This window comes from Schistocerca cancellata, chromosome 9 (assembly GCF_023864275.1).
Source record: "Schistocerca cancellata isolate TAMUIC-IGC-003103 chromosome 9, iqSchCanc2.1, whole genome shotgun sequence".
NCBI classification, from domain to species: Eukaryota; Metazoa; Arthropoda; class Insecta; order Orthoptera; family Acrididae; genus Schistocerca; species Schistocerca cancellata.
Genome location: NC_064634.1, coordinates 370,154,993 through 370,181,587, shown reverse-complemented (window position 1 = coordinate 370,181,587; position 26,595 = coordinate 370,154,993). Strand labels below are relative to the sequence as shown.

At 44.4% G+C, this 26,595-nt stretch overlaps 1 protein-coding gene across 1 annotated transcript in view; it reads right to left on the bottom strand.

The window, feature by feature from the left end:
• LOC126101423 (fatty acyl-CoA reductase wat-like) overlaps window positions 1–26,595 on the bottom strand; it is a 193,944-nt gene that overhangs the window by 25,627 nt on the left and 141,722 nt on the right. The window contains exon 7 of the mRNA XM_049912084.1: window positions 2,551–2,823. Coding sequence (XP_049768041.1) covers window positions 2,551–2,823 — 273 coding nt within the window. The remainder of the gene's footprint in view (window positions 1–2,550; window positions 2,824–26,595) is intronic.

Sequence of the window (26,595 nt, the reverse complement as noted above, 5' to 3'; positions counted from 1 at the left end):
AAAGTTTCAATTTCCTCCGACAGAGAGCGGTGGTGTAGGAATGTTCTAAAATGGCGTCTGCAGGTGACATCCGTCATAAACAACGTGCAGTGATTGAATTTCTCGTAGCAGAGGAAGAAACCGTGGGCAATATTCATAAACGCTTGTGCAAAGTCTACGGAACATCTGCAGTCGATAGGAGTACTGTTGGTCGCTGGGCACAGAGGGTGAAAGCATCAGAGGGCGGTGCTGCGGAGCTCCGAGATTTGCCGCGGTCGGGAAGGCCTCCCACGGCTGTCACGCCTGACATGTTGCAGCGGGCTGATGTTCTCATTCGACGGGATCGACGCATTACGACTCGACAATTGGCACTGGAGTTGTCAGTAAGCAAAGGAAGTGTGGATGTGATTATCAATCAGCTTGGATACTCAAAAGTGTGTGCAAGATGGGTTCCTCGGTGTCTTACTGTCGATCACAAATCCCAAAGAAAAGACATTTCGTTCGATTTGTTGCGACGCTTTCACGTTGACGGGGAGGCCTTTTTGTCACGGATTGTGACAGGTGATGAAACTTGGGTGCATCATTTTGAGCCCGAAACAAAAAGACAATCGATGGAATGGCGTCATGCTTATTCTCCACAGAAGAAAAAATTCAAAACAGTTCCTTCAGCCGGAAAAGTCATGATGACTGTGTTTTGGGATTGCGAGGGCGTAATTCTCATTGATGTGATGCCAAAAGGCAGTACAATTAATTCAGAGGCTTATGTCAAAACATTAGACAAACTTAAGCAGCGCTTCCGGCGCCTTGGGCGTCATGTTAACCCACAGGATGTTTTGATTCAGCATGATAACGCTCGTCCTCACACAAGTTTGAGGACTTGTGAACGCATCGCGAAACTGGGTTGGATAGTGTTACCCCATCCACCCTGCAGCCCCGATTTGGCTCCTTCAGACTTTCACTTGTTTGGGCCAATGAAGAATTTCATTCGTGGAAGACGTTTTGCCGATGACGAAGAAGTGATTCACGAAGTGACAACCTGGCTCCGTAGGCAGAGTACAGATTTTTACCGGCAGGGAATACACGCTCTTGTGTCTCGCTGGAAAAAGGCCGTCGAACTTGAAGGAGATTATGTGGAAAAATAAAGCAAGTAGACAAAACATCAGTCTTTCACATATGTAAATTTGATTGTTGTAGAATAAATACTTCTGGAGAAAAAAAATGGGGCATTATTTACTGGGCAACCCTCGTATATTGTTTTGAAAATGGCGCTTGGCACGGAGGTGCGTTCCGAGCACAGAGCTGTCACTGAGTTTCCTTCGGCGGAAAACCAGAGCATCGCAGATATCCACAGGCGCTTGCAGAATGTCTGCGGAGACGTGGCAGTCCACAGAAGCAGAACTGTCCGGTCTCCCGCTTGCCAGGCGGCCGCACGCAGCTGTGTCTCCTGCAGTGTTGAAACGTGCAGACATTCTGACCCGAAGTGATCGACGGATCACCATGAAGCACCTCACTGTTCTGTGACAATGTAAGGCCTCGCACAAGGCTGCACACCGGAGAGGAGCTCACGTAACCTCATTGGGCTATTCTTTCTCATCCTCACCACAGCTAGCATCCCGCACCCCCCGACTACTACCTGTTTGTCCCATCGAACGATGTACTCCGCGGGGAGCAGCACGTGGATGATGAGGAGGTTATTGATACAACAAGACCTTGGCTCCAATGTCGCCCATTAGAGTGGTACCCTGCGGGCATACAAGCCGCCCCAGTAATATGGCGCAAGACCTTCGCGTTAAACGAACTTAATGTTGAAAAATTGTTAGTTCTAACCAAAAGACTGGTGAATAATATGGTGTACTGGAATCCTGAATAAAACCAATACGCTTTCAGAAAAAAAAGTATTGATACCCTTCATGTTTCTGGATGCAAAGTATTGTTGTACAAATCAACGTTACTACAACCATTCCATGTGGCTGAAACGTTGATGGCATTGCTGTTTGCAACTAATGTTAACGTAGTCACATATCTGCGAACGTTTTATGGAAGACGATGATAATCTTGGGGGCTTACGCTCAAAGTATTTCATCAGTTGGTGATGTGACATTCAAGCCATGACGAATATAGCTACAGCATGAGTATGGACAGGATCAATTCGAAATGATAGTCTCTACTATAACTCGATGCCACAGCAGATTCCGCGGAAACTGTTTGTCAGTATGTTTTGTACAAGCTTTCGTTTTCAGACTGTGCTCCAGATTAGATTTGATTTATTTTGATGTCTCCTTAGGGGGTAAAAGTTTCTCAAATTGTAGTGTAGATTAGTTGAAATCTGTGATGAATCTCTTGGGCTTCATTGGCTATTACTGGTGTTCCTACAGCGTTCAAGCACTTGAAATGTCCAGTACCGATAAACAAATTTTCTTCTTCACGTTTATATTATATACTCAGAAATTTTGATCATATAACATAGGTATGTTAATAATAATTCACAAAATTTTGGACAATTAGTTCAACAGCAAAGCTTGTACAACAAAAAATTAAAGCTGTCAGTACAGAATTGTCAGGGTTACTTACATTGGTTTCATTCCCTTGAGATACAGAAAAGAATCTACGATGATAGCTGGAATTAGGTGGAGGACGACAGCGGCGATAACGTACAAGTATTTCTCCTTGAGCAGTACGACGTAAGCGACCCATAAGTTTCTTATGCTGGGATAATCGGTGCCTTTCTGTGCGTAGCGGCATAAAAGATCATAGGATATGGGATGGCGTGGCGTCGACACGTAGTTGTAGATGACTGGTTCAGCTGTTGCCCGCTGTGTCGGAGTTTGACTGCTGTGTCTGCACCTGCAATAGTAACACCATCAGTGAGTAGACAGACTCAGATCTCAGAAGGTCGCTGCCACGTGCACTAGAATATTCAGTGGTGAGTCAAAAGTCACGACACGTGGTGGTGTACTGTACAATTTAGTGGTCCAGAGAAATTTGTATTGCAGAAATACTGGTACTACGAAGGCGTGTTGGAAAATAAGGGCACGTAATTTTTATGTGAAAATTCTTGAAGCTCTCAAAACAAAACTAGCTTTGTTAACAGTCTCGTCTGTATTCTTCATGTCTACATATTTATTTCACGACACAGTCACGTTGGCGACGAACACGTTTTTGCCAGAGACCAGTTTGTTGATTCCGTCACTAGTAGAATATTTGATTTTGCTGACGGGATCGTAACCTTACCTCCCCTTACACCGCTTTATCACTATAAAAGTGAAGTCCTCAGAGGGGTTCTTTAAGTTTTGGAAACAGGTGAAAATCTGGTTGGATCAGATCAAGAGTGTATAGAGAATGGGCCCAGGTCCGAACTGTATGGAGGATGATCGATGACGAGGAGTCCAAGGCGTCGGATTGTAGCAGATGTCAGAACGCTCGTATGTGGTCTTGAATTGTCATGATAAATGAGAGAGTCCTCCGTGTGAGGGAAAATTATTCGAATTTGTACCTTAGGTTGTCTGAGAGTCTACAGTACGTTGTTTGTCACGCAGAAACGTAGTTATGGTGCACACTGCCCTCTAGCGGCAGAGCGTTGCAAAATGCGTCGGTGAAGCGGGTAAGTCGACAGAGTAATATGCATGACACGTATTACCTCAACCGATATTGAGAACAGAATATGAATTCGGTGGCACTGCCTTCCAGCACGCTCTCGTACATTCAGAGCAGAGGCGTTGTTGAACACAGTGCCACATGCAATCAAAAAGTACAGGAAAGCTGTTAACCCACTTCTTATTTTTGTTTACGCATTGTTCTTTTGTATTGTACTTGGGACTTCATTTCTGCTCCTTGCCAATGAATAGGCCAGATCACTCGTTTCTGTCCTAGGACAATGGGTACCAGCAAGAGGGATTCACTTGAGTGCCTGTCGTATGTTCGCATTCAGATAATAACGCATCAAAGCTGAGCTCATAGTATATGTGTACTAGCCTGTCGAGCACGACATACTATCGAAATTTCGACTGTCGTTCTATGCACCAGCTTGCGAGAAAAACTACAGTCGTGAAAGTGCTTTGTAGAATCATTCTTCGCCTTTTCCCCTGTACAATCGCACACGTCACAGTATTCGATGGTCGTTTATTAATACCAGTCCACGACTCTCGCTATCCACTCAAAACTTGCAAACAGTGCTCCAGCAGTGTACGTCACAAATAGGATGGTCCGCCACTTACTAATACCACTCTTGGAGTTTCCCGCGCTCCCACTACTTGCACCCTAACGAAATTCTAGAGTACGAGGGACACAAAAAATTCATCACACCACTACCTTGACAGTTTTTTCCCCAGTGGACTCTTTAGTGCCCATGGGGCTGCACCAGTGGTCGAACTGTCGAAAGATTCTTGTTGTCTAAAGATCAGCACTATAACAGGGTAATTTTCAGTCAAAGATCTATGTTTATGCTCGCCAGCTTCACACACACTGCTCATTAGAAAACTAATGATGATCCTCACTCTTCCTTGGTGAAATGACAAATGCTACTCGGTAATTAATAAGAGACCTACGGCTCTATGGAGGTACAAGTTTTGGCCATCTGATGGGAACTTCACACCCTAAACAGCAAGAGCGATATTGCGCGGACTACTGAGGAGCACTTGGCTCACATTAATCTCAGACGAGATTCAGCTTTCCGTCACTACTGAGTGCTTACCGAGAGAGGAAGCTGGGACTTCATATCCCCTAATGGTCAAGTTTATCACTGTCCACACTCAGTCACGATTGGCTGTAGCACGAAACTCGGCACCTCGTCACGACAAGATACTAAGTAGCATGTTCCTGCATCTCACTGGCCTTCCTTAGAAAATAGTCTTTCAAATTTTTATCTTAATAGGGGAAATTGAACAACACCCTAACGTAAGGAAATTGTTTTAATACCCATTCTTATACCTGGGAGGAGAAAGAAGTCCCCAGCAGCTATCACAGTGCTGCTCTCGCCAGCTATGTGGGAAAGACTTCGGTCCAGATAGACATCCACCCCCTTGCATGGATCTTAGAATCCAGGTAGCTCCTTATTAGCTTAGAGTGTGGGTTCATGAGTTACCACTCCACCGTTGACAACCCAACTGTGTTGGAGATGGCAATGATTTCCTACTCTCCAGTCAGTCCTACGATTCGTATCTATCGCTTTTCACGTCTTTCACCTCGGAATGTTTGTTAATGTGGAAAACGCCGAGTTAAACCGCGATTCTATATCGAAGCTAAAATACCCATAAAAATTTTTAAAAATGTTTCCCTCATTTCATGAAACGAAGCTTACAAATTTTGGATTGAGAAAAACAAATACTCGTGATAAAAATATTTGTTAGCTTTAGATCCTGTCACATACAATGTGTGGAAGCATTTTATGTTAACGGATTAAGAGAAAACGGTACATTTTATTTACATATGCCAACAGGAGCGGCCGTGCGATTCTAGGCGCTACAGTCTGGAACCGAGCTACCGCTATGGTCGCAGGTTCGAATCCGGCCTCGGATACGGATGTGTGTGATGTCCTTAGGTTAGTTAGGTTTAATTAGTTCTAAGTTCTAGCCGACTGATGATCTCAGAAGTTAAGTCGCATAGTGCTCGGAGTCATTTGAACCATATGTCATTAACATTGAAAGTCCATTTGATTTCTCTTAATGACAGGCACCTGGAAGTTAGTTGAATCTGAAGGAAATTTTGTGGTCGCTTTTTGATGCCATTGTCTTTTGTCTTGCCTATTGTAATTTGCGGAGCATCTCTGCACACCTACCATCAGTGATCCACCAGCTTTGTGTCATTCGAACCACCCAGATATAGATTGAGATTTTCAGTCTGCAGCGGAGTGTGCGCTGATATGAAGCTTCCTGGTAGATTGTGTGCCGGGCCAAAACTCGAACTCGGGACCTTTGCCTTTCGCGGGCAAGTTTTCCACCATCTGAGCTACCGAAGCACGACTCACGCCCCGTCCTCACAGCTTTACTTCTGCCAGTACCTCGTCTCCTACTTTCCAAACTTTACAGAAGCTCTCCTGCAAACCTTACAGAACTAGCACTCCAGAAAGAAAGGATATGGCGGAGACAATGCTTAGCCACAGCCTGGGGGATGTTTCCAGAATTCTAAAGTTTGGCAAGTAGGAGACACGGTACTGGCAGAAGTAAAGCTGTGAGGACGGGGCGTGAGTTGTGCTGCAGTAGCTCAAATGGTAGAGCACTTGCCCGCGTAAGGCAAAGGTCCCGAGTTCGAGTCTCGGTCCGGCACACAATTTTAATCTTCCAAGAAGTCTTACCCAGATATTTTCCTGCGATCACACAAATATTTTTCTCTGTGTTCATCACTGACGGCACAACTGGTAGAGAAAATGCCTTCTTGGGAGTGCAGAAAAGTGATTTTAAGGGACATGTTGCATACTAGTAAATGTGGTATTAGCAGGAGCACTGTCACCAATTGACCGTAGATTTCACCTCTTATGTCACCTGAAAATGCAAAAATCAAAAAAGACTCCTTTTAAGACCCCCAAAGATTACTCTCCTTTCCCATGCAAAATTCGATCAAACGGAGTCTCCTTTACTTCTTAAATTTGCATCACTTAAAGTAAGGTAGCTGTCTCTTAAGTACTTAAAGGACATTCTTTCTCAGAAGCTTTACGTTTACTGGATTCAGAAAAATAAAGGTAAACAATTTTAAGGAATGTGTACCTCCAATTTTACTACGTCACGTAACAATAAACCCAGCATTTAGAAATAAGTCTGATAGGCAGCCTTCAGAGGAGGTGGCAGATTGAGTTTGTGTGAGAAAATGGTCGTTCACCATAAATGTAACAACAATTATTATCTGATTTCACATGTTTTTGCATCTTTTTTATTCAACTAATTTTTGCCTTCCAAAACATATGGTAACCAGAAATTCAGCACCAGTTACAGTGCAAACTATATTAAACTCACAGCCACAGCAACAGTAATAAACCAGAAAAAGCTAGAGAACATGGTAGTAGGGGGACAATCTTCGTGCCACCCCACTTCCCATTGTTGCCAAATTTATTCAAGTTGACGGCAATGACGTCATCCAGCATAGCGGTATGTAGACTTGGCAACAGCGCATGATGTATCCAGGATGGCGGATTTTGGCGGGAAAATAGGCATATTGGGCTACCTTCACTAACCTAACCCCCAGAAAAAATGGCGGCAAATTTGAGTTTTGGCGGGAAAATAGGCCCATTGGGCTATGTCCACCAACCTAATCCTCCAGAAGAAATTGCCGCAAAATTCAAGTACCAACAGGATGTCTGCAAAACCATACATTTCATTATAATTATTGATTATCATTTATTATGATTTATTATTATTTATTATTATTATTATTATTATTTATTATTATTATTGTCCTACCTCCACTAGAAAATTCGCGCCAAATTCAAAAACTGCAAAACTGTACTTCTCTTTATTATTATTGATTATTATTCTTTATCATTCATCATTTATTATTATGTATTATTATTATTGGTCTACCTACACTAGAAAATTGCACAAATCCAAATTCCAACTCGATAATGTCTCGAAAACTGTACTTCTGTTTTCAATCATTTATTATCATTTATTATTATTTATTCAAGATGTCTGATATTCACGGCGAGTAAGCCATTTGCGTTACATCCATAGCAAAAATCTATCACAAGTTCAAATCCAAACACCATAATCGATCACACGTACTAAATAGTCCACATCCTACGAAGTTTTGCGGACACTTACCTTCTTTCACTGCTAACCTATCAAAATCGCCTCAAATAATAAAGTGCACCTAGAGTAACCTAAGTGACATCAACTGATTTTGCAGGGGAAATGGACTGAAGTCTTTATTTCCAGCAGTACGGTCATCACTTGTTCTCCAACGCAATCAGTATACATTTTTGAGATCGCAGCAACACCCAGTGCAGTCGCCACCACGTCCGCGCTCCAACCGAATTAGTTCAAATCGTCGCCACCCCCTGGCCCCACCGGCCAGCGCGCGGATCGCTTCCGACGGCTGTCACGTGAGGCGGCTGCTCACGCGGTGGGGGCTGGCCCGCGCTAGCCACTGGACCAGCGATCGCTCCCATGACGTAAGTGTGGTGTCACCGCCAGACACCACACTTGCTAGGTGGTAGCCTTTAAATCGGCCGCGGTCCGGTAGTATACGTCCGACCCGCGTGTCGCCACTATCAGTAATTGCAGACCGAGCGCCGCCACACGGCAGGTCTAGAGAGACGTCCTAGCACTCGCCCCAGTTGTACAGCCGACTTTGCTAGCAATGGTTCACTGACAAATTACGTTCTCATTTGCCGAGACGATAGTTAGCATAGCCTTCAGCTACGACCTAGCAAGGCGCCATTATCATTTGTTATTTATCTTGTGATACATGTACCATCAGACCGATGTTCACCAGTTGTGAATTAAAGTTAAGTATTCCAGTAGTTAATTACGTTCTTTTCTACTATAAAATCCCTTACCTGTTCCAGACCTCACGCCAGCCTGCGTGAGCTTAAACGCGTGCCTTTCGGCTTCCTCTCCTAGTGGCTTGGCTGTCTTGCCAAGTCACAACAACTTGGTGACGAGCTTAATCGCGTTTGTAATAATTCTGCCCTGACTTACTTGTGTAATGGCTTCGCCACCATCTCCAGATGTACTGTCCGAATTTTATCGCTTACAGAATCAGCAGACGCAGGCCTTACTGGATGCCCTTGGACAGCTCATCCAGGGTCAACGTGCAATGCAAAACGATGCGGCAGACGCCGCTCCACTGCTACCGCAGCCACACCATGCAGTTGCACCACCTTTTCGTCCTTTTGATGCGGCACTGGAAAGCTGGACGGAGTGGTCACGCCACTTTGGATTCCATCTCGCTGCCTACAGAATTCAAGGTAATGAGCGGCAGCCTTTTCTCCTTTCTTGCGTCGGCGTGTCCACGTACCGTGTGATAGTCAAATTGTTTCCCCGACACGACGTAGCAACTCTGTCCTACGAAGAAATTTTGCCTGCATTACATGCATATTTCAAAGAATCAGTCAATGTAGTTGCCAAACAGTATATGTTCTTTCGTACAAACCGTACGGCCGGACAGACTAATAGGAGTGGGTTGCAACTTTGCAAGGCCTTACTAGGGATTGTGCTTTTGAGTGTGAATGTGGACTCCCTTATTCAGATACTATGGTGCGTGATGTAATTTCACAGAACGTTTCTGATGTTCATATAAGGGAACAGATTTTGAAACTAGTCAATCCCTCGCTTCAACAAGTGATGGACATATTGCATCAGCAGGACACACTTGACTTTGCTCAGGAATCACTTGAAACTTCGCCACGCGTGTGTCTTGTTAACCGGCCCGCCGGGCGCGCTGCACGGAACAGTAAACAGCCCTTGCGCCTGTCCGCGCAGCTGCCGCCAAATTCTCAGTTACGTGTGCCGCACCAGCAAGCAAATGCAGTGAAATCATGCCCGCGTTGTGCTACTAGACATTTGCGTGAGACTTGCCCGTCACGCCACGCTATTTGCTTTTTCTGTAATAAAAAAGGACATGTTCAAAGTGTTTGCCAGAAAAAGCTGCGATCGGACACTCACAACCATTCCAGGCCCTTTGCTTCGCGCCGGAATCGGAATCAAACCCAGAATACTCAGGCTCGTGAACCTTCGCCCATGGAAATTCATGTAGTTACTTCCACTCCACCCAGTGCCACTCTCTCTAACAGTGACTGTGTTCGTCCCACAAATAGTGTGCATCGACATCGCCGGAAATCCCATCAAGTCGCAAGTGATTCTGTACCAGTGGAAGTTCACATTGCACGAGACAGTCGCTCTTGTCGTCAGCAGGACAATAAACTTTTTTTGGACTTGGACTTTAACGTTAAGGTGATCCCATTCCAGCTCGATACCGGAGCTGCTGTTTCGTTGATCAATCACGACACATACAAACAGCTGGGCACACCCCCATTGCGTGCAGCAAATGTTAAGCTAACTACATATTCAGGTCACGGGCTCCCTGTTTAGGACAGTGCAGCCTTCTTGCAACATACAAGGGACAAACAAAACTTGTGTCATTGTACGTACTTCATTCTTCTTCTGCAGTGAACTTGTTTGGTTTCGATTTGTTTCAGTTGTTTAACTTGTCTATAGTAAATCAGGTCCTATCAGTGAACCAGACTGTGCCTTCAGCCAGTGTTTCTCGTCTATGTGAAGAATTTGCAGACATTTTTGCACCGGGCCTTGGTTGCGCTAAGAACTATGAAGCACATTTTGAACTGAAAGTAAACACGCAACCGAAATTTTTCAGAGCGTGCAATGTTCCCCACGCATTGCGTGATGACGTCACAAGAACATTAAACGATTTGGAATCACAAGGTGTCATTGAATGTGTGCAGGCTTCTCTCTGGGCATCACCCTTAGTAATTTTGCAAAAACCTTCCGGAAAATTGAGACTTTGTGTGGACTTCAAGGCAACAGTGAATCCCCAACTAGTGACTGCTACTTTTCCTTTACCCTGCCCGGAAGATCTTTTTGACAAACTGTGCCTTGGTAAATATTTTTCGAAGTTGGATCTAGTAGAAGCGTACTTGCAAATACCGGTGGACGAAGAATCCCAGCGCGTCTTGGTGGTTAACACGCATCTTGGTTTGTACCGATTCAAACCACAACCATTCGGGTGTGCATCCGCCCCTGCATTGTTTCAGCAATATCTGCAAACTGTTTGTGCGTCGGTCCCTACTGCAGCTAACTATCTGGACGATATTGTGATCTCCAGAAAGACGGAGGCAGAACATTTAGCCAATCTCGGAACATTATTTCAGGTCTTGCGACAGAATGGTCTTCGCTTGCGGAAGGACAAATGTGTGTTTTTTGCTCGTGACTTACCCTTCCTGGGCCATGTACTCAATGCCCCTAGGCGTACATCCCAGTCCCGAGCACCTCCGTGCCATACAAGACTTGCCTTCGCCGCAGAATTTGAAGCAGCTACAGAGTGTGCTGGGAAAAATCAATTATTATCATCGCTATGTGCGCCACGCCTCTTCCATTTCAGCTGCGCTTCATCGCTTACGCTCTAAAGGTGTTCCGTTCGTCTGGACGACGGAATGCGAACGCGCCTTGCGCCAGTTGAAATCGGCGTTGCTTTCCACTACTTGCCTTACGCCATTCGATGCCCAGAAACCCCTTTTGTTGCTGGTAGATGCATCGGATTTCGGGATCGGTGCTGTGCTTGCGCACAAAGATGATTCGCACGATCGCTCTATTGCCTTTGCGTCCAAATTGCTCTCGTCTGCGCAAAGAAATTATTCACAGATCGAGAAAGAAGCATTGGCTCTCGTATTTGGTGTTACAAAGTTTCATGATTTCTTGATTGGTCGTCACTTTACCATCATCACAGACCACAAACCTTTGACATCGCTTTTTATCCGACCAAGCCTGTACCTCCACGTACAGCGCAGAAATTCATTCGCTGGTCTATTTCCCTCTCGCAGTACCGCTACGATATCTTGTATCGGTCCACTGCTAACCACGGAAACGCCGATACGTTGTCCCGTTTGCCTGTTGCTGAGGATAGAGCATTCGATTCCTCCGCACTTGCTTGCATGTTCCTTGATTCGGAAACCGATGACGTGGTCGAATCGTTTCCCATTGATTTTCGTCGTGTAGCTACAGCCACAGCTGCTGACCCTGTCCTTGCTACCGTTCTGCGTTTTGTTGCCACGGAATGGCCCTTGTCAAAGTCACGGATCGAGGGTCCGTTGGTTGGCCGATTTTTTGCTCACAAGAAGAGACTTTTTGTACGACGTGGTGTTTTGCTGTTGCGTTCTGATAATGATCAGTCCAGTTTCGTGGTCCCACGTTCGTTACAGTCCTCTGTCTTACGGCATCTCCACCAAGGACATTGGGGTATAGTGAGAACGAAACAACTTGCTCGTCAACACTGTACTTGGTTCGGAATCGATGCTGCGATTACGCATATGTGCTCTTCTTGCATGGCATGTGCCGAACAACAATCCGCACCACCGTGGAATTTCTTTGCATTTCCAAAAGCCACTTCCCCTTGGTAACGCTTACACATCGATTTTGCTGGGCCATTCTGGAATGCTCGATGGTTGTTTCTGGTCGAATCATTCAGTAATTTTCCTTTTGTTGTCTGGATGTCTTCCACGACGTCTTCTGCCACCATCCAAGCGTTATCCGCTATCTTTTTCATTGATGGTCTTCCACAGACTATTGTTTCCGACAATGGCCCACAATTCATGTCCGCAGAATTTCAGACATTCTGCAAGGCCAATGGTATTCAACATCTGACATCCGCGCCATTTTCGCCACAGTCAAACGGTGCCGCTGAACGATTGGTCCGGACTTTCAAGTCGCAGATGTTGAAGTTGAAAGAGTCGCATTCTCGGGAGGACGCGTTATTGCTCTTTTTGTCCACGTATCGCTCTCAGCCCCGAGATGGTCGCTCGCCGGCTGAGTTGTTGCACGGTCGCCCTCATCGAACTTTGATGTCTTTGCTACATCCGCCGCCTCAGGTTCCTGTGCAGCGGCAGACACCTGCTTTTGCCCCAGGCGACGTTGTATACTATCGCAACTATCGAGGTTCACGGCGTTGGCTCGCAGGGCGCATTCTTCGCTGCCTCGGCCGCGCTATATATCAGGTTTTTGGGGCCTCTGGTGAGGTGCGTCGGCATCTAAATCAGCTGCGCCTCTGTCGTCGCACGGGTTCTGCCACTCCCCGTCTGCTTTCAGCGACGGTGACGTCCGGTCACCGCCCTGGGGACCCATCTACTGGCTCGCCTCATCCCCAGGTGTTACCGACGCTGCCTTCCATTTTGCCCATGGCGACGCACCGCCGCCTGTTCTCCCGCCGGCGACGCCCGCAGTGGACGCTTCGCTGCAACCGCCGGGAGCCTCCCTGGGTCACGCGCCGCCGATCGCTTCCCGTGACCCGTTGTCTTCCGCCATGGACTTCTTGCCTGCTCCGAACCATAGGACGTCTTCGCCCGTCGAGTGCCCCGACCCGATAGAGGTCGACCCTTCGGCCCATCCTGTCTCTCTACGGGCGTGCACCCTGGACTAGGTTTCCAGGCGTTTCCTAGCTCCCCTCGGACCGAATGGCAGGGTGCGGGTGGCACAGCCTCGCCTGTTGTTCGGCTCCCCACCTCGTCGCATACGTCAACATGGGGTCCTCCCTACGGCGGGCGGAAGCCTTATGACTTAACCGTACGCCGATTTGCGGAGGAGGAATGTGGTGTCACCGCCAGACACCACACTTGCTAGATAGTAGCCTTTAAATCGGCCGCGGTCCGGTAGTATACGTCGGACCCGCGTGTCGCCACTATCAGTGATTGCAGACCGAGCGCCACCACACGGTAGGTCTAGAGAGACGTCCTAGCACTCGCCCCAGTTGTACAGCCGACTTTGCTAGCGATGGTTCACTGACAAATTACGCTCTCATTTGCCGAGACGATAGTTAGCATAGCCTTCAGCTACGTCATTTGCTACGACCTAGCAAGGCGGCATTATCATTTGCTATTTATCTTGTGATACATGTACCGTCAGACCGATGTTCACCAATTATGAATTAAAGTTAAGTATTCCAGTAATTACTTACGTTCTTTTCTACTATAAATTCCCTTACCTGTTCCAGACCTCACGTTAGCCTGTGTGAGCTTAAACGCGTGCCTTTCGGCTTCCTCTCCTGGTGGCTTGGCTGTCTTGCCAAGTCACAACAGTAAACATGTTTTCGCTGGACCCGCGGGAACCAGCCGATGTGTTCGAAATGAAGCCCGTCTCTAAGTTAACAGATCATGCGAGTCTCATTATTCAACCGACATAGTTCTTTTCCTTAATCCAAATCCGTCTCGAAAACTCTCGCCGCAACCTACGTCCTGCGCAATTTAACCTAACACAAATTTCACATCACTACTTAATTAAACTGATCAATGAATTAACCTCGCTGCCGTGGAAAGCAGCACGTCCACCAGGACTTGGAATGAATTTTCGCGAATGCCACACCCACCTGGACTTCGAATCAAATAGTTCAAGTCTCTACCACGATCCTCAACCGACCGCCACATCCCCTTAACAATCCGTGTTCCTGCACTGAGCCGTATTAACGTTTACTAACGTACATTAAGTTATATGACATTTTCTCATAGAAATAAGTGAAATTTCAATTTTGGCGGTCACTTTGTGTTTCGCTACCAACATAAGAAAATTGTGGCAAACAAAGCTCACCTCCACTAACCAGTCACCCGACCGCCACCTCCTCCTAGGAACCGGTAGTAAAAGGACTCAGCCTGTACTAGACTGATCGAGAGAAGAAGGACTTTATTTTATTTGCCAGCACTTTATTTACCGATTAATTATATTTGTCACAGAATACACGCTCTGACATATCCCACAGCATACAGACCTGCAAACTACTCCTACATAACTCATGTATAAGGCTCTACACACACGCTTGCTAATTGTAAACCGTCAAAAAAGCCACTGCACAGCCTACAGACACGTGAAACACACCTAAATAATTCAAAACATTTACGCCCATAGAACTGAACATCTCTTAATTTGTCTAGATAACAATCCATCTAAAATACCCTGCTCGGTAATCTTAAACTTTTCAAAATCATACACCAGTCTTAATTAAAACAATTGGAGATAGACATCACCACGAGCCTCTGTATTCGCCACTCAGTCCACGGTCCAACTTACTTAGTACACAGAACCATCGACACAGCACACCCCCTGGCATCAGATCATTACCAAAGTACAGTTATCCATAATGTCGTCAAACTGCGTGTTCTCCACTAGGTCTAGCACTCAGTCCCTCCACCTGACTACTCTTTCATCCTTTTCTTGACGTAAACCAAGATCCTCTGCTTTAAAATTACGCAAAAACCACTCAGACTGCGCTGTGCTGCTCGGGGAAGTAAGGAAGGACTGCACTCTATTTATTTTGAGCCCTTTTATTTAGGCATGGAGTATATTTGTCACACAGTCAGAAAACACCCACACTGATCTGCCTGTGGTCATGTGACACAGCCCACAAACACGTAAACAACTCCTAATTCCACCACACAATAGCAAACTACTCTTAAATAATGCAGTACACAATATCCGCAGACGAACTCTGTACTCTTAATCTCTTCCACAGACCAGTTCGCAAAATAGTGCAACAGACGCACCCAAACGCCAGTCCAGAGCCTCCAACCAAGTTCAGCTTCCGCGCACTCGTGACAGCCGAACAGTAAGGGCTCTCTCCTCTGACACATGTGAAAACTACATTGTTCTTCTCTTGTACACCGCCGACGTCTCAGGTCTGGACTTGCCTTCACGTCTATTGACAGCATAGCCCATAGCTCGTTGACACACACGATCAACGCCGCCGCGAAAACAGTTACTACTCACCTGCTCACTAAAAAAACCGCCTCTTGGAAATTGTGTAGTCTACCACAAATAGGTAACGCTCCCTTTCTACATGGCTCAAATTCTGCGTGCATGGAAATTCACCACATAACATGACCTCTTTGCGAACATAATACCTCGTCCCAACCACCCCTAACATTTCAGTTTTCATACTCTCAACATATGCAGATGACCCCTCCTATATCCCACCATGCAGTCAATCTAGAATTCTTATTTTCTCTTATCTAATTTAACCGCTGAGTTAGTGATCACTCCCGGATCGAAGAACTATCCAGCTTTTTCTTTTCTTTCTGGCTCTATCTGTTGTTATTTTACAGAGATCGGTAAATTGCACCCACAGTCACCTCAATCTATACCTCCCTCACGATACGACACATACAGTCATCATCTCTACTCATCCCATAACATGAGCATTATTGACTTTACAATAAAATTGTACATAGGCAACAGATTGCCACCCAGGTTAACTTTACAATACAATATATACACATTTGACAGAAAAAATTTCACTTCTCGTGTATATCTCTACAGCACCCGAAAAAATTACCCTACTCATACACCTTTTATATGTCCCAATGCTCTCCATTTCTAGGGAAGCAACGTCAACTTGCTCTTTTTCTCTACAGACTCAACACCGCTGATATGCCTTTTTACATCAGCGGATTGAACACACTCTTAGAACTGTTGCACAAAATTGGGGATCGCTTCCCCCTCAGCACAAACGCGTTACTGTCTCTCCTTCCTTGTGTGTTCGCTTTTCTACAAAAATCCCCAGACTCATAGACTACAAGAACACACGTACTTTCTCCATAATATTACATTATTTTAGCTGTACTTCTCAATATCAGCCACTAGGCTACACCCTACCGAACGCTTGTTCATCAAAATTCCCAAGATATATACTTCAAATTAATTATCTATAAACCCTGAACTTTATCCATGTGCAGCATACTGTAAACTACTCACTAACTATAAACAAACATACGAAAAATGATATTTCCACTCTCGAATACCGCTGTCAGTCATGTGACATATTACAGATCTTCACTATAATTTACAGGTCAACTAAGGTCCTTCCCAGGTCTAGAGAACAGACAAGCATGTATCCAACACACCACAAGCGATCTTCACTCAACTAAATAAAGGCAGCAAATGTGCAGAAGGAGTCAACTGAACACTCTACACCCTCATCGAATAACACTCCAACCCAAATCGATCGTCTTCTCAAATTCTGACTTGATCACCAAAGCATCCCAACACATTCTAACCTATTACTTCGTTATTCGGTCGTCTAGAGGAATGCAAGTAGGAAATTTGTTTTAATCTTTTAATCCTTGTTCTTTTGTCTGAGTATTGATAGGACTCTTTTTATTTAAATCTTACTTAAGAGTAAAATTTTATTCAGTGGGGTCCCTGATTCATGCATGATATGTCTTTGCACCATTTTATTGTTTTCAGTTCATATTACCCATGAAAGCCTTCGTGCCATTTTCGAGCTTAAAGGATGCAGCTGCTTATTTCCTTTTAAGCCATTTGTTGTAATTGCTTCTTATGTATCTTATAATTAACTTATCCCCGAGACATTTAAGTCTCATCTTTATCTACGATAATGATGGAAACTGAAGAAATAAATTAAAATGATCCCCACGGCCGGGAATCAAACCCGGGTCTTCTCGCTTGTGTTTCAAATCACTGAAGAGTGTGATTCCCTCTGGATCATAATTAATTTGTTTGTGAAAGCAACATGATGAAAGCACCAGCCACTTTTTGAAGTTCTTGTGAGATGTTGTACAACTCAAAGAGTTTATATCCAATTTAGTGTTTGAAATATTGTTGTTTCGGTTGCACGTGCACTGAAGAGTCAAAGAAACTGGTAGAACTGCCTAATATCGTGTAGGGATCCGCGAGCACGCAGAATTGCCGCAACACGACTTCTATGGACTCTACTAAAGTCTGAAGTAGTGTTGGAGGTAATTGACATAATGAATCCTGCACGGCTGTCCATAAATCCGTAAGAGCACGAGAGGGTGGAGATCTCTTCTGAAATGCACGATTTAAAGCATCCCAGTTATGCTCAATAATGTTCATTTATGGGGTGTCTGGTGGTCATCGGAAGTGCTTAAACTCAGAAGAGTGTTCCTGGAGCCACTCTGTAGCAATTCTGAACGTGTGGGGTGTTGCACTGTCCTGCTAGAATTGTCCAAGTCCGTCGGACTGCACAATGGACATGAATGGATGCAGATGTTCAGACAGGATGCTTACGTACGTGTCACCTGTCAGAGACATCAGTCCCCTGCTGACATGCGGGGTCCATGCACTCATGAGGTTGTCTTCATACCGGTGCACGTGTGTCCGCTCGATACAATTTGAAATGAGACTCGTTCGACCAGGCAACATGTTAATTTGTCGGTGTTGACGGGCCCAGGCCAGGCGTAACGCTTTGTGTCGTGCAGTCATCAAGGCTACACGACTGGACTTTCGGCTCCGAAAGGCCATATCGATTCACACTTGTTGATGGCCCAGCACTGAAATCTGCAGCAAGTTTCGAAAGGGATGCACTTCTGTCACGTTGAAAGATTCTCTTCAGTCGTCGTTAATGCCGTTCGTGCAGGATCTTTTTCCGGCCGTAGCGACGTGGGAGATGATGTTTTAGCGGATTCCTGATATTCACGGTACACTCGTGAAATGGTTATACGGGAAAATTCCCACTTCATCGCTACCTCGGAGATGCTGTGCCCCAACGCTTGTGGCTCGGCTATAATACCACGTTCAGACTCAATTAAATCTTGAATGAGATTTTCACTCTGCAGCGGAGTGTGCGCTGATATGAAACTTCCTGGCAGATTAAAACTATGTGCCGGACCGAGACTCGAACAAGAGACCTTTGCCTTCCGCGGGCAAGTGCTCTACCATCTGAGCTACCCATGCACGACTCACGCCCCGTCCTCACACCTTTACTTCTGCCAGTACCTCGTTACTACCATCCAAACTAAACAGAAGCTCTCCTGCGAAATCTGCCAGGAAGTTTCATATCAGCGCACACTCCGCTGCAGAGTGAAAATCTCATTCTGGAAACATCCCCCAGGCTGTGGCTAAACCATGTCTCTGCAATATCCTTTCTTTCAGGAGTGCCAGTTCTGCAGGTTTCGCAGGAGAGCTTCTGTTAAGCAGCAGTAACCGTTCTAACAACTGCGGCAGACACTTGTTTTTTTTTTATATATAGGCGGACCGCAGCGCCGTATTCCGCCGTTTACATTTCTCTGTATTTGAAAGCGCATGCCTTACCAATTTGTTTCGAGCTTCAGTGTATTTATTTCTTGGTGTGAGCGCTTGGTACTTTGAGTTGAATGTTATATCTATGGTAGTTCTGAGGAAGCTGGGTAGGCATATGGTCAGCCCCGTGTGACTGAAGGCTTATTTTGTTTCTAGGTTCTATTTGCGTTTTTTGTTGTTTTAGGGTAGCATCTGTACACTGCGCTGTAGTGGGTGTGTCTTATTTGGAATGTCGTGTTTGATCTACCAGCTTCAGATTATTGGAAGGAACAGTCAGGAACAGTGGATAAACCTATACAGTGGTTGCAGGGCTTCTTAGACCATAAGCACCACAAAAGAGGTGACTACCACTGCGCTGCTTGTGGTAAGCTGTTAGGCGATGCACGTGAGAGTGCTGTAAGTTTTGGAACACGTATCGCATTCACGATTACAGCTTTTGAGAATTCAGACGTATGTTACTCATTTGTATAATAGGATTGCGGATTTGAATGTTTTGAGTACTGAAGTTGCCTCTCGCCCTCAAGTTCAACAACTGCTGTGTGATTTATTTCCTCTACAGCAAAAAGTTAGTCTGTTAATTTTTCAAGGGGAAATGGAGTCGCATATTCCACAATTAAGTGAAGAAGACGCAGTTTCAAAGGATGACAACCAGCAAACCAAATTTTGGCAAAGTTATTCTAAATTACCAAACCCGTTAGTGTCAGTAATTAGCAGCTATCAAAATATTATTAGATAACGGATGTAAGAAGTGTTCTACGGTTAAAGGTCGCATTAGAAGAGCAGGCTGTCATTTTACAGCTGTCACATAACCTCATGTTCCAAATTATACACCTGTTAACTGTGGGAATTTTGAATAGATCAGTGGCTGAAGCTGTTGAAAATGATAGTTCTCCACATGATGAATATTCTGCTAGAAAAGACAGAGATCCACATGAGAGAAGAAACACTTCTTTAGGGTACAAATTTCTCAATAGTGTGTAGACAAACACGCATAATGTCTTCATTATATAGTATATATTATTCTTCAACGAACACGCCCCCACGTATCGTATTTTGTGATACACAGGCGTCTTATGCTGATTTACATAATGTTATTTATTGAGAAGAAAATATTAACAAACATAGCTCGAAGTTAAGAGGGGAGCGGAAGGATACTTGTAGAAATGCGTTGACTCTTGTTTCCCCACGAAGACGACTTAACGGAAATTATGTGCTTTCGTAGTCGTAAATTCGGTCATGTGCTTAAGCACTGTCCACAGCCATAAAATGTTTAGAAGCAAATAACGCCACCATTTGGTAACGTGGCCTCTGACTGGCCTTGGACCACTCTTTCGGTATCAGAAAATCCATGGTTTTCATCTTAGTCCATTACCCTTTATATGTTCATTTTCATGTTCTGTTGGTTGATTCTGGTGGCTTGGTTTCCTTTTTAGTCGGTATTACCTTCGGTATCGAGGATTTGGACCGTTAGCTCATGTTGAGAGAAGATGTTTTACGGCCAGTGGTAGCTTGTAATCGGAAACTGGGCAGTGTCCGTTCAAACCGAAAATTTTCGATACTTCATGGCCTCTCCATGGGATTTTGGAGTGTGATTTTTTTATGAAGAATTATTCAGAAGCGAGCTATTTATTTAACTTGAAGGAGGAAGCGAAGATTCCCTACCGTAAATTAATGCTCAGCAGATATTTTGTGCGGTTAGTAGTGAGGCTAAATGTTCACTCTCAATCATTTAACAAAAAAAAAAAGGTCAGTGCCGCATTCAACATTCCTGTTAAATAAGGGATTTGTCACTTACCAAGATGAGAGAGTTTCGTAGTATAGTCGACCAGCTTCTGAAGGGTGGTGCGACTAGGTCTTCGATATCAGATGCCTCACCCATTTTCCAAGTCCGTAGATCACGCGGGAGGGGGGGGGGGGGGCGGGTGGTTTATCATCCTGTAGTGGACTATCGTGCCTTAAATCAAAATGTCATCTTAGGATCAGTACCGTTGCCTCATTTACCTATTGGTGAAAAATGTGTGTGAGGTTTTATGGGACTTAACTGCTAACGTCATCAGTCCCTAAGCTTACACACTACTTGTCCTAAATTATCCTAAAGACAAACACACACACCCATGCCCATGGGAGGACTCGAACCTCCGCCGGGACCATTTACGTATTGGTTTTTCTTAGTTTACTCTGAATCGCTTTCTTAGCGTCACCGATTTAAACCAAGCTGATTACCAGATTCTTTTGGCGGAAGAGTCTAAACTACCTACGGAATTCCCTAGGGACTATAGTATCTTTGAATTTAATCGTGTTCTCTTTGGATTGGCCACTGAAGCTGCTGTGCTGTCTGGGTTATTAGATGCAGTTTCAGGGGTTTTGAAATTTCAGTGCCTTTACAACTACCTTCAGGATGCTCTCATATGTAGCAAAGCATTTGTTGAACATCTTCCGCACATTATGTAGGTTTTACACCAATTTAAGGAAACCAGGTTTCCTGCCAAACCTTCCAAGGTTAGCTTAGTTCAAATTTCCTTTCTTGGTCACATTTTCGTGGACAGCATTTCGTGCACTGAACAAAGTAGAACTAAAGCTATCTGCGACCTATGACCACTTAAGGTTAAAAAAGGTATGGCTCTGTCTGTCGGGATGACAATTTTTTTGGTAACTTCGTCCTAAACGTTGCTCAGCATGACACGCCCCTCAACTACCTCCGCCAAAAAAGTGAATGTTTTTGCTGGACTCATGTTCACCAGTGAGCCTTTGATACCCTGAAAACTTCTGTATCCATCCTGTCTTGAACACCCTGGACTGTAGACGGGATTTTGTTGGTCAAAGAGACGTATCTATAGTGGCCTTATTGTCGTATTACATCACGAAAAAGAAGGCAAATGTAGCCCATTAATATATGCTTCACGATCGCTGTCGAAATCTGAAAAAAAGTACTCGGTCTACGAGTTCGAAGCCCTAGCCATCGTCTTCTCACAGTGAAGTTTACGCTTTACCTCTAACATTAAACCATTTATTTGGAAGCGGATAACAAGCTATTGTGCTGGGTACTTGTTAGGTCTAGCAAAATAGGCCTTTAAATTCTGGGTTAACCATATTCGCAGGTCTGAAAATTGATTTTTGGGTACCCGGGATCGGGTGTATTAAGAAGAGCCTCCCTCCTATCTCGCATTATCATCTCACTGAGAAGGCATCTGCAGGTGTAGCTGTGGTGTTAACCGAGTTTACAATGTTGTTTAGACATCTGACGGAGGAGCAGTAATAGGATATGGTGCATGGAAAAATTCAGAAAATACTTTGCCATGGGGATATTACTAATAGCTCTTCCACTGGAAATTGTTTAAACTGTTAGTAAATCAGCTGAAGATTTGTTTGCCAAAGCACATGATACTGACTGTGTTCAATTTTTCCTTTCACTCTTTGAGTGGCAGTCATTTGGGTTTGGCGAAGATGGTTCAAAAAATTACGGAACAGCTGATGTGGAACGGGCTTTAAAAAAATCTTAAAAAACTACTCGGTCAATGTGTGTTATTTGAGGTAACTAAGCCGAATTCCATCATGTCTTTGGGTTTGTTGTGCTCTTCCAGGAAAAATTGCCCAATGGATAAAATCTTCTACCACACACTAGAAATGGGCATCGTTACGTGTTTGTTGTTTTGAATGTATTTACTAGATTTGTTTGGGTCATTCCAAGTACGTCAACTACAGGAAATGTTACCATACAACTCCTGACTACCACATCTTTTAGCTTTTAGCCGCCGAAGTTTAGATGTCGAATAATGCAGCCACCTATTTGTCAAGCGTTTTTGAAAGTTTTGCTTTGATCATGCTGTTTCACACGTTACTGCTGAACCCATTCTCCATCCTGCTATTGTGGAGCAGATTAACAGGAATTTAGTCAGCTTTCTAATTCCCATAGCCTCCCTAAATTTGATCAGTCAGTTGGTTGGTTTTCACATTTAGCGCTTCATTACGTGAAATGCGTAGCACCAATCCGGCGAAGCTCACGTTACACTGCCCCATCAATTTGTTGCTTAGTAATCTGTGGATGACTGGCGACCTCTTACCTGAAAAGATGGACTCAGATATTAAAGGCAAACGAGTTGCGCCCCATCATGACATTTATCTTGCGTGTGAGAGATAGTCTAGGCGGTATAACTTAGGCTGTAGTGGGGTTTCTCTTCACACTGTGGCCGTGTTACACGTTAAGAACCTTTAAGCACACACTAAAGGTGGACAGAGAATTACGGAAAAGATGTTAGAGTGTTTCATACAGCCACGTAAAAGTTGTCCATAAAATCACACCAGCCAGTTGCTTCGTCAGGAACCACAAAACCGGGTTCATCTTGGCCAGCTTAAGTTAGACTACAAAGGTCATCAGGATTATAAAACCGAATTGTGGTTATCCTTTCTTGGGTTTGTTAAAGTGGGGTAGAATGAGCCGTTCTGCTGTCGATAGTGAAAGATACCGAGGCGGTGTCCCCTGGTGTTGCCTTCCCTAAAGTCTTTCCAGGCGACACTGGGGTCGAGAGATCAGGCTTTAAAGTTCTGCGTGCAGGCCGGCCCGTGGCCTCGCCACCTCCAACGAATGGAAGACCTGGCGAATCTAGTGGGCAGTGGGGAAATGTTTGCGTGTGGAATTTATGCCACGAGGTTGGTACAGTGTTACTTGGACATAAGCTCGATGGCAGCATTTATAGTAGACGCCCACAGGGTCACATCGAACTAAGATAGCGTCCGAGTTACGTTTGGATTTTGAACTGAGCATTGGCGTGAAACAGTTGTGCTTGCTGGGCCATCTAGATCACCGTCGAGGTTACAAGTTGAGAATGCGCTGATGAACATGTTGTCTGCGTAACGTAAAGCTCAACAGTCGCAACACGTACGGCTTGTGTTATTTGATGGTATCTGGAAGGATTTCGCCGTGCTGCTTGAGGATTTTCATCTTAGCACAGAAGGGAAAACGTAAACGAATAAACAGTGAGCTTACAGTTTGGTATGCAAGCACTTATCAGCTCATGGTATTAATGTACGCCACCAATCAATTTTGTTTCATAGACTGACGGTGTTTGAAAACATTGTCTTCAAATCTGTACTGTGAATGGTGACATGTGTGGGTAGACTGTTCCTTGAGCTTTAAGTATTTTGTGTGCTTCTGTTGATGTCTATTTGTGGAGTGTTTTATAAAGCACAGATCAGCAGGCAGCTTGATTTTTGCAAAATGTTTCTTGAAATTGCTTTAAAGGCAAATATAATTTGATAACAGCTCCGCTCTTGGACAAGATGAATGTTCCGTTTCCCTTAGAAAGCGGGATTTTGGTTAACCTGTGATTCATGTCATGCAAGGTTCCATTGAAATCATGTTGCGGGAAAGTTCTTTTAATCTTTTAATGTTTGTTGTTATATCCAAGTATTCGTAATGCCTTGCTTATGTGTCATAGTTACGAGTAGAATATTATTCAACAGGGCTCCTGATTTAAGATTTTACTTAGCACCGTTACGTTATTTTGAGATCACGTTACCCAAGAGCATTCCTTCCAGTTCCCTGTGTAAAGGGTTTAATCGAAGAACAAATGATTTCGGAAGGACTGACTCAGCATATAGGAAAGTCAAAACAACGCTCGGTGACATTAAAAGTAAGGTGGGAACATTATGAGTGCAACGGAAATTATACTGTTAAATGCAGGTGAGTGAGCAGATAGGTGGAAAGAGTACGTTGAAGGCCTCTATGACGGGGAAGATTTGTCTGATGCCATGTAAGAAGAAACAAGAGTCGACTCGTCCTTCTATGAAGGTTTTGGGTTTCTAAGGTTCCTCCATCACGTTGACGCTGTGCAAATCACTGGGGATATTCAGATATTGCATAAGTCATCCCCAAACTACAATGGTCTGTGAACTTGATGTTTTACTGACTTCTAACATAACAATTACAAAGGGCACCTCTGTTACGGCAGCCGTATGTGGGAGACAGTTATACTTACCGCTCCTAGGAGCAGGCTAATTGGGGCCACGGCTTGCTCAAGTCCCTCCTGCAGCTGCCGCGCCAGCGTAGATGAGTTTCCCTCACGATTGGCATTATGAATTTAATACTCATAGGCTTTACTCGGATCTGTCAGCCTAATCACCTCCCTTCCACTCATACCAAAATACTAACTGCAACATAGCACTATTTGCAAAAGGTTTTCAGTTAGTAAATATTCCTAAACTTTGTCTTTTTTATCACTTACCCCAAGCCCAAACCACGCTCTGCGACCAATATGTAGTGGAACAGGGACGTAGTAAGGTAAGGTCGAGCTGTGAGTGAGCACACTCTTAGAACATTCCACATTTCACTCATAAGAAAACTAAATCACAAATTTGACTTGTACAAACATTCTCTGCATAATTACTAGCGACATATATTAGATTATCACGTCAGAACTGACCATGTGCTGGCGTGAGATAAGGTAGCACTCCAGTTGGACACACTATCCGGTAATCTTAAGCATTACATACGAAAATCTTTTGAGTAAGCAACAGCGAGATGTAGGTTCACAGTTATTTAGTCGTTTAAGAAATACATATTGGGCGTAGAAGGAAGTACAGTGATCCAAGGAGTGAGCTATCAGGCTACTACATGCAATCATCACTTCCGTCCGTTGACCCACCACCTTCCCATGGACGAAGCTGAAGATCCAGACACGATACTATTTACAGGTGGGAAGAAACCGTTTCTTGGAACACAATGTCATAGGCGAGCTCTATAAGCACTGTCGTGGAGCCATAGGTTAGGTTAGTGTTGTTTAACGTCCCGTCGACAACGAGGTCATTAGAGACGGAGCGCAAGCTCGGATTAGGGAAGGATGGGGAAGGAAATCGGCCGTGCCCTTTCAAAGGAACCGTCCCGGCATTTGCCTGAAACGATTTAGGGTAATCACGGAAAACGTAAATCAGGATGGCTGGAGACGGGATTGAACCGTCGTCCTCCCGAATGCGAGTCCAGTGTGCTAACCACTGCGCCACCTCGCTCGGTCGTGGAGCCATATTCAGAAGCGTAATTCACTGTCACAGAGCGTGCATCAGTTTGGCTCGGCATTTAAATCATCGCTAAACGTCTGATGTCTTGTGTCGAAACAGCACAAAAGTCTGTTTTCAGAATTTTGTGTGCTGACCTTTGAATTTTGTGATTAACGGGCTGTCAGTCAAACTTTGCATGCATGTATTCCATTTACATCGCTCTGATGCTCTACATTAATTACCTTTGTATTCTTATGAATCCGCAATTGTGTAAGACCATTCGCTTATGTAAGAAATACTATCAATAATTATTTAATTTTATTCAGACGATAGTTATCATTTTTTGATAACATTGTTTGCGACACAGGATTAATTTATGCAAATTAAGTATTTATAAAACTTTCTTTGTTAACCTGCCCACTAAATTATAATGGACCAAAGATGTGCTGTTTAGCAAATGTAAAATCGTTAGAGAGCTGATGTATAACCGAACCTTATGACACCACAGCTCATGGTGTAGGTGAGGTATTGCCAACACCAAAAGGGTTTCAGAATCACTGGTGCTGTGGTACGATAAAACACGATGCTAAAATTTCTACTCAGGTACCGTTTCTTCTGCTGAAACCAGACTCATTCTTATGTAATCAACTTTCAGTTTTCCCTTCCATTCTTCGACAAAGTTCTGTTGTTAGTATTTTGATGCAAGTGACACCAGACAGATTGTGCTTCAATTTCTGGATATATTCGGTCTTGTTTTCTTCGGAAGAGAAATAACTATGTTCTATTCGAAATGTGATATAACTTCCTAAGCTACAAAAATTTACCCGCTCGCTTGTGGAGCTCCGGCATTGCACCTTAGCCTGACGCCCGTGACAGTTCAGCTGGTAAGCCCCTTAAACAACACCAAACAGCATCGCTTCTCCCC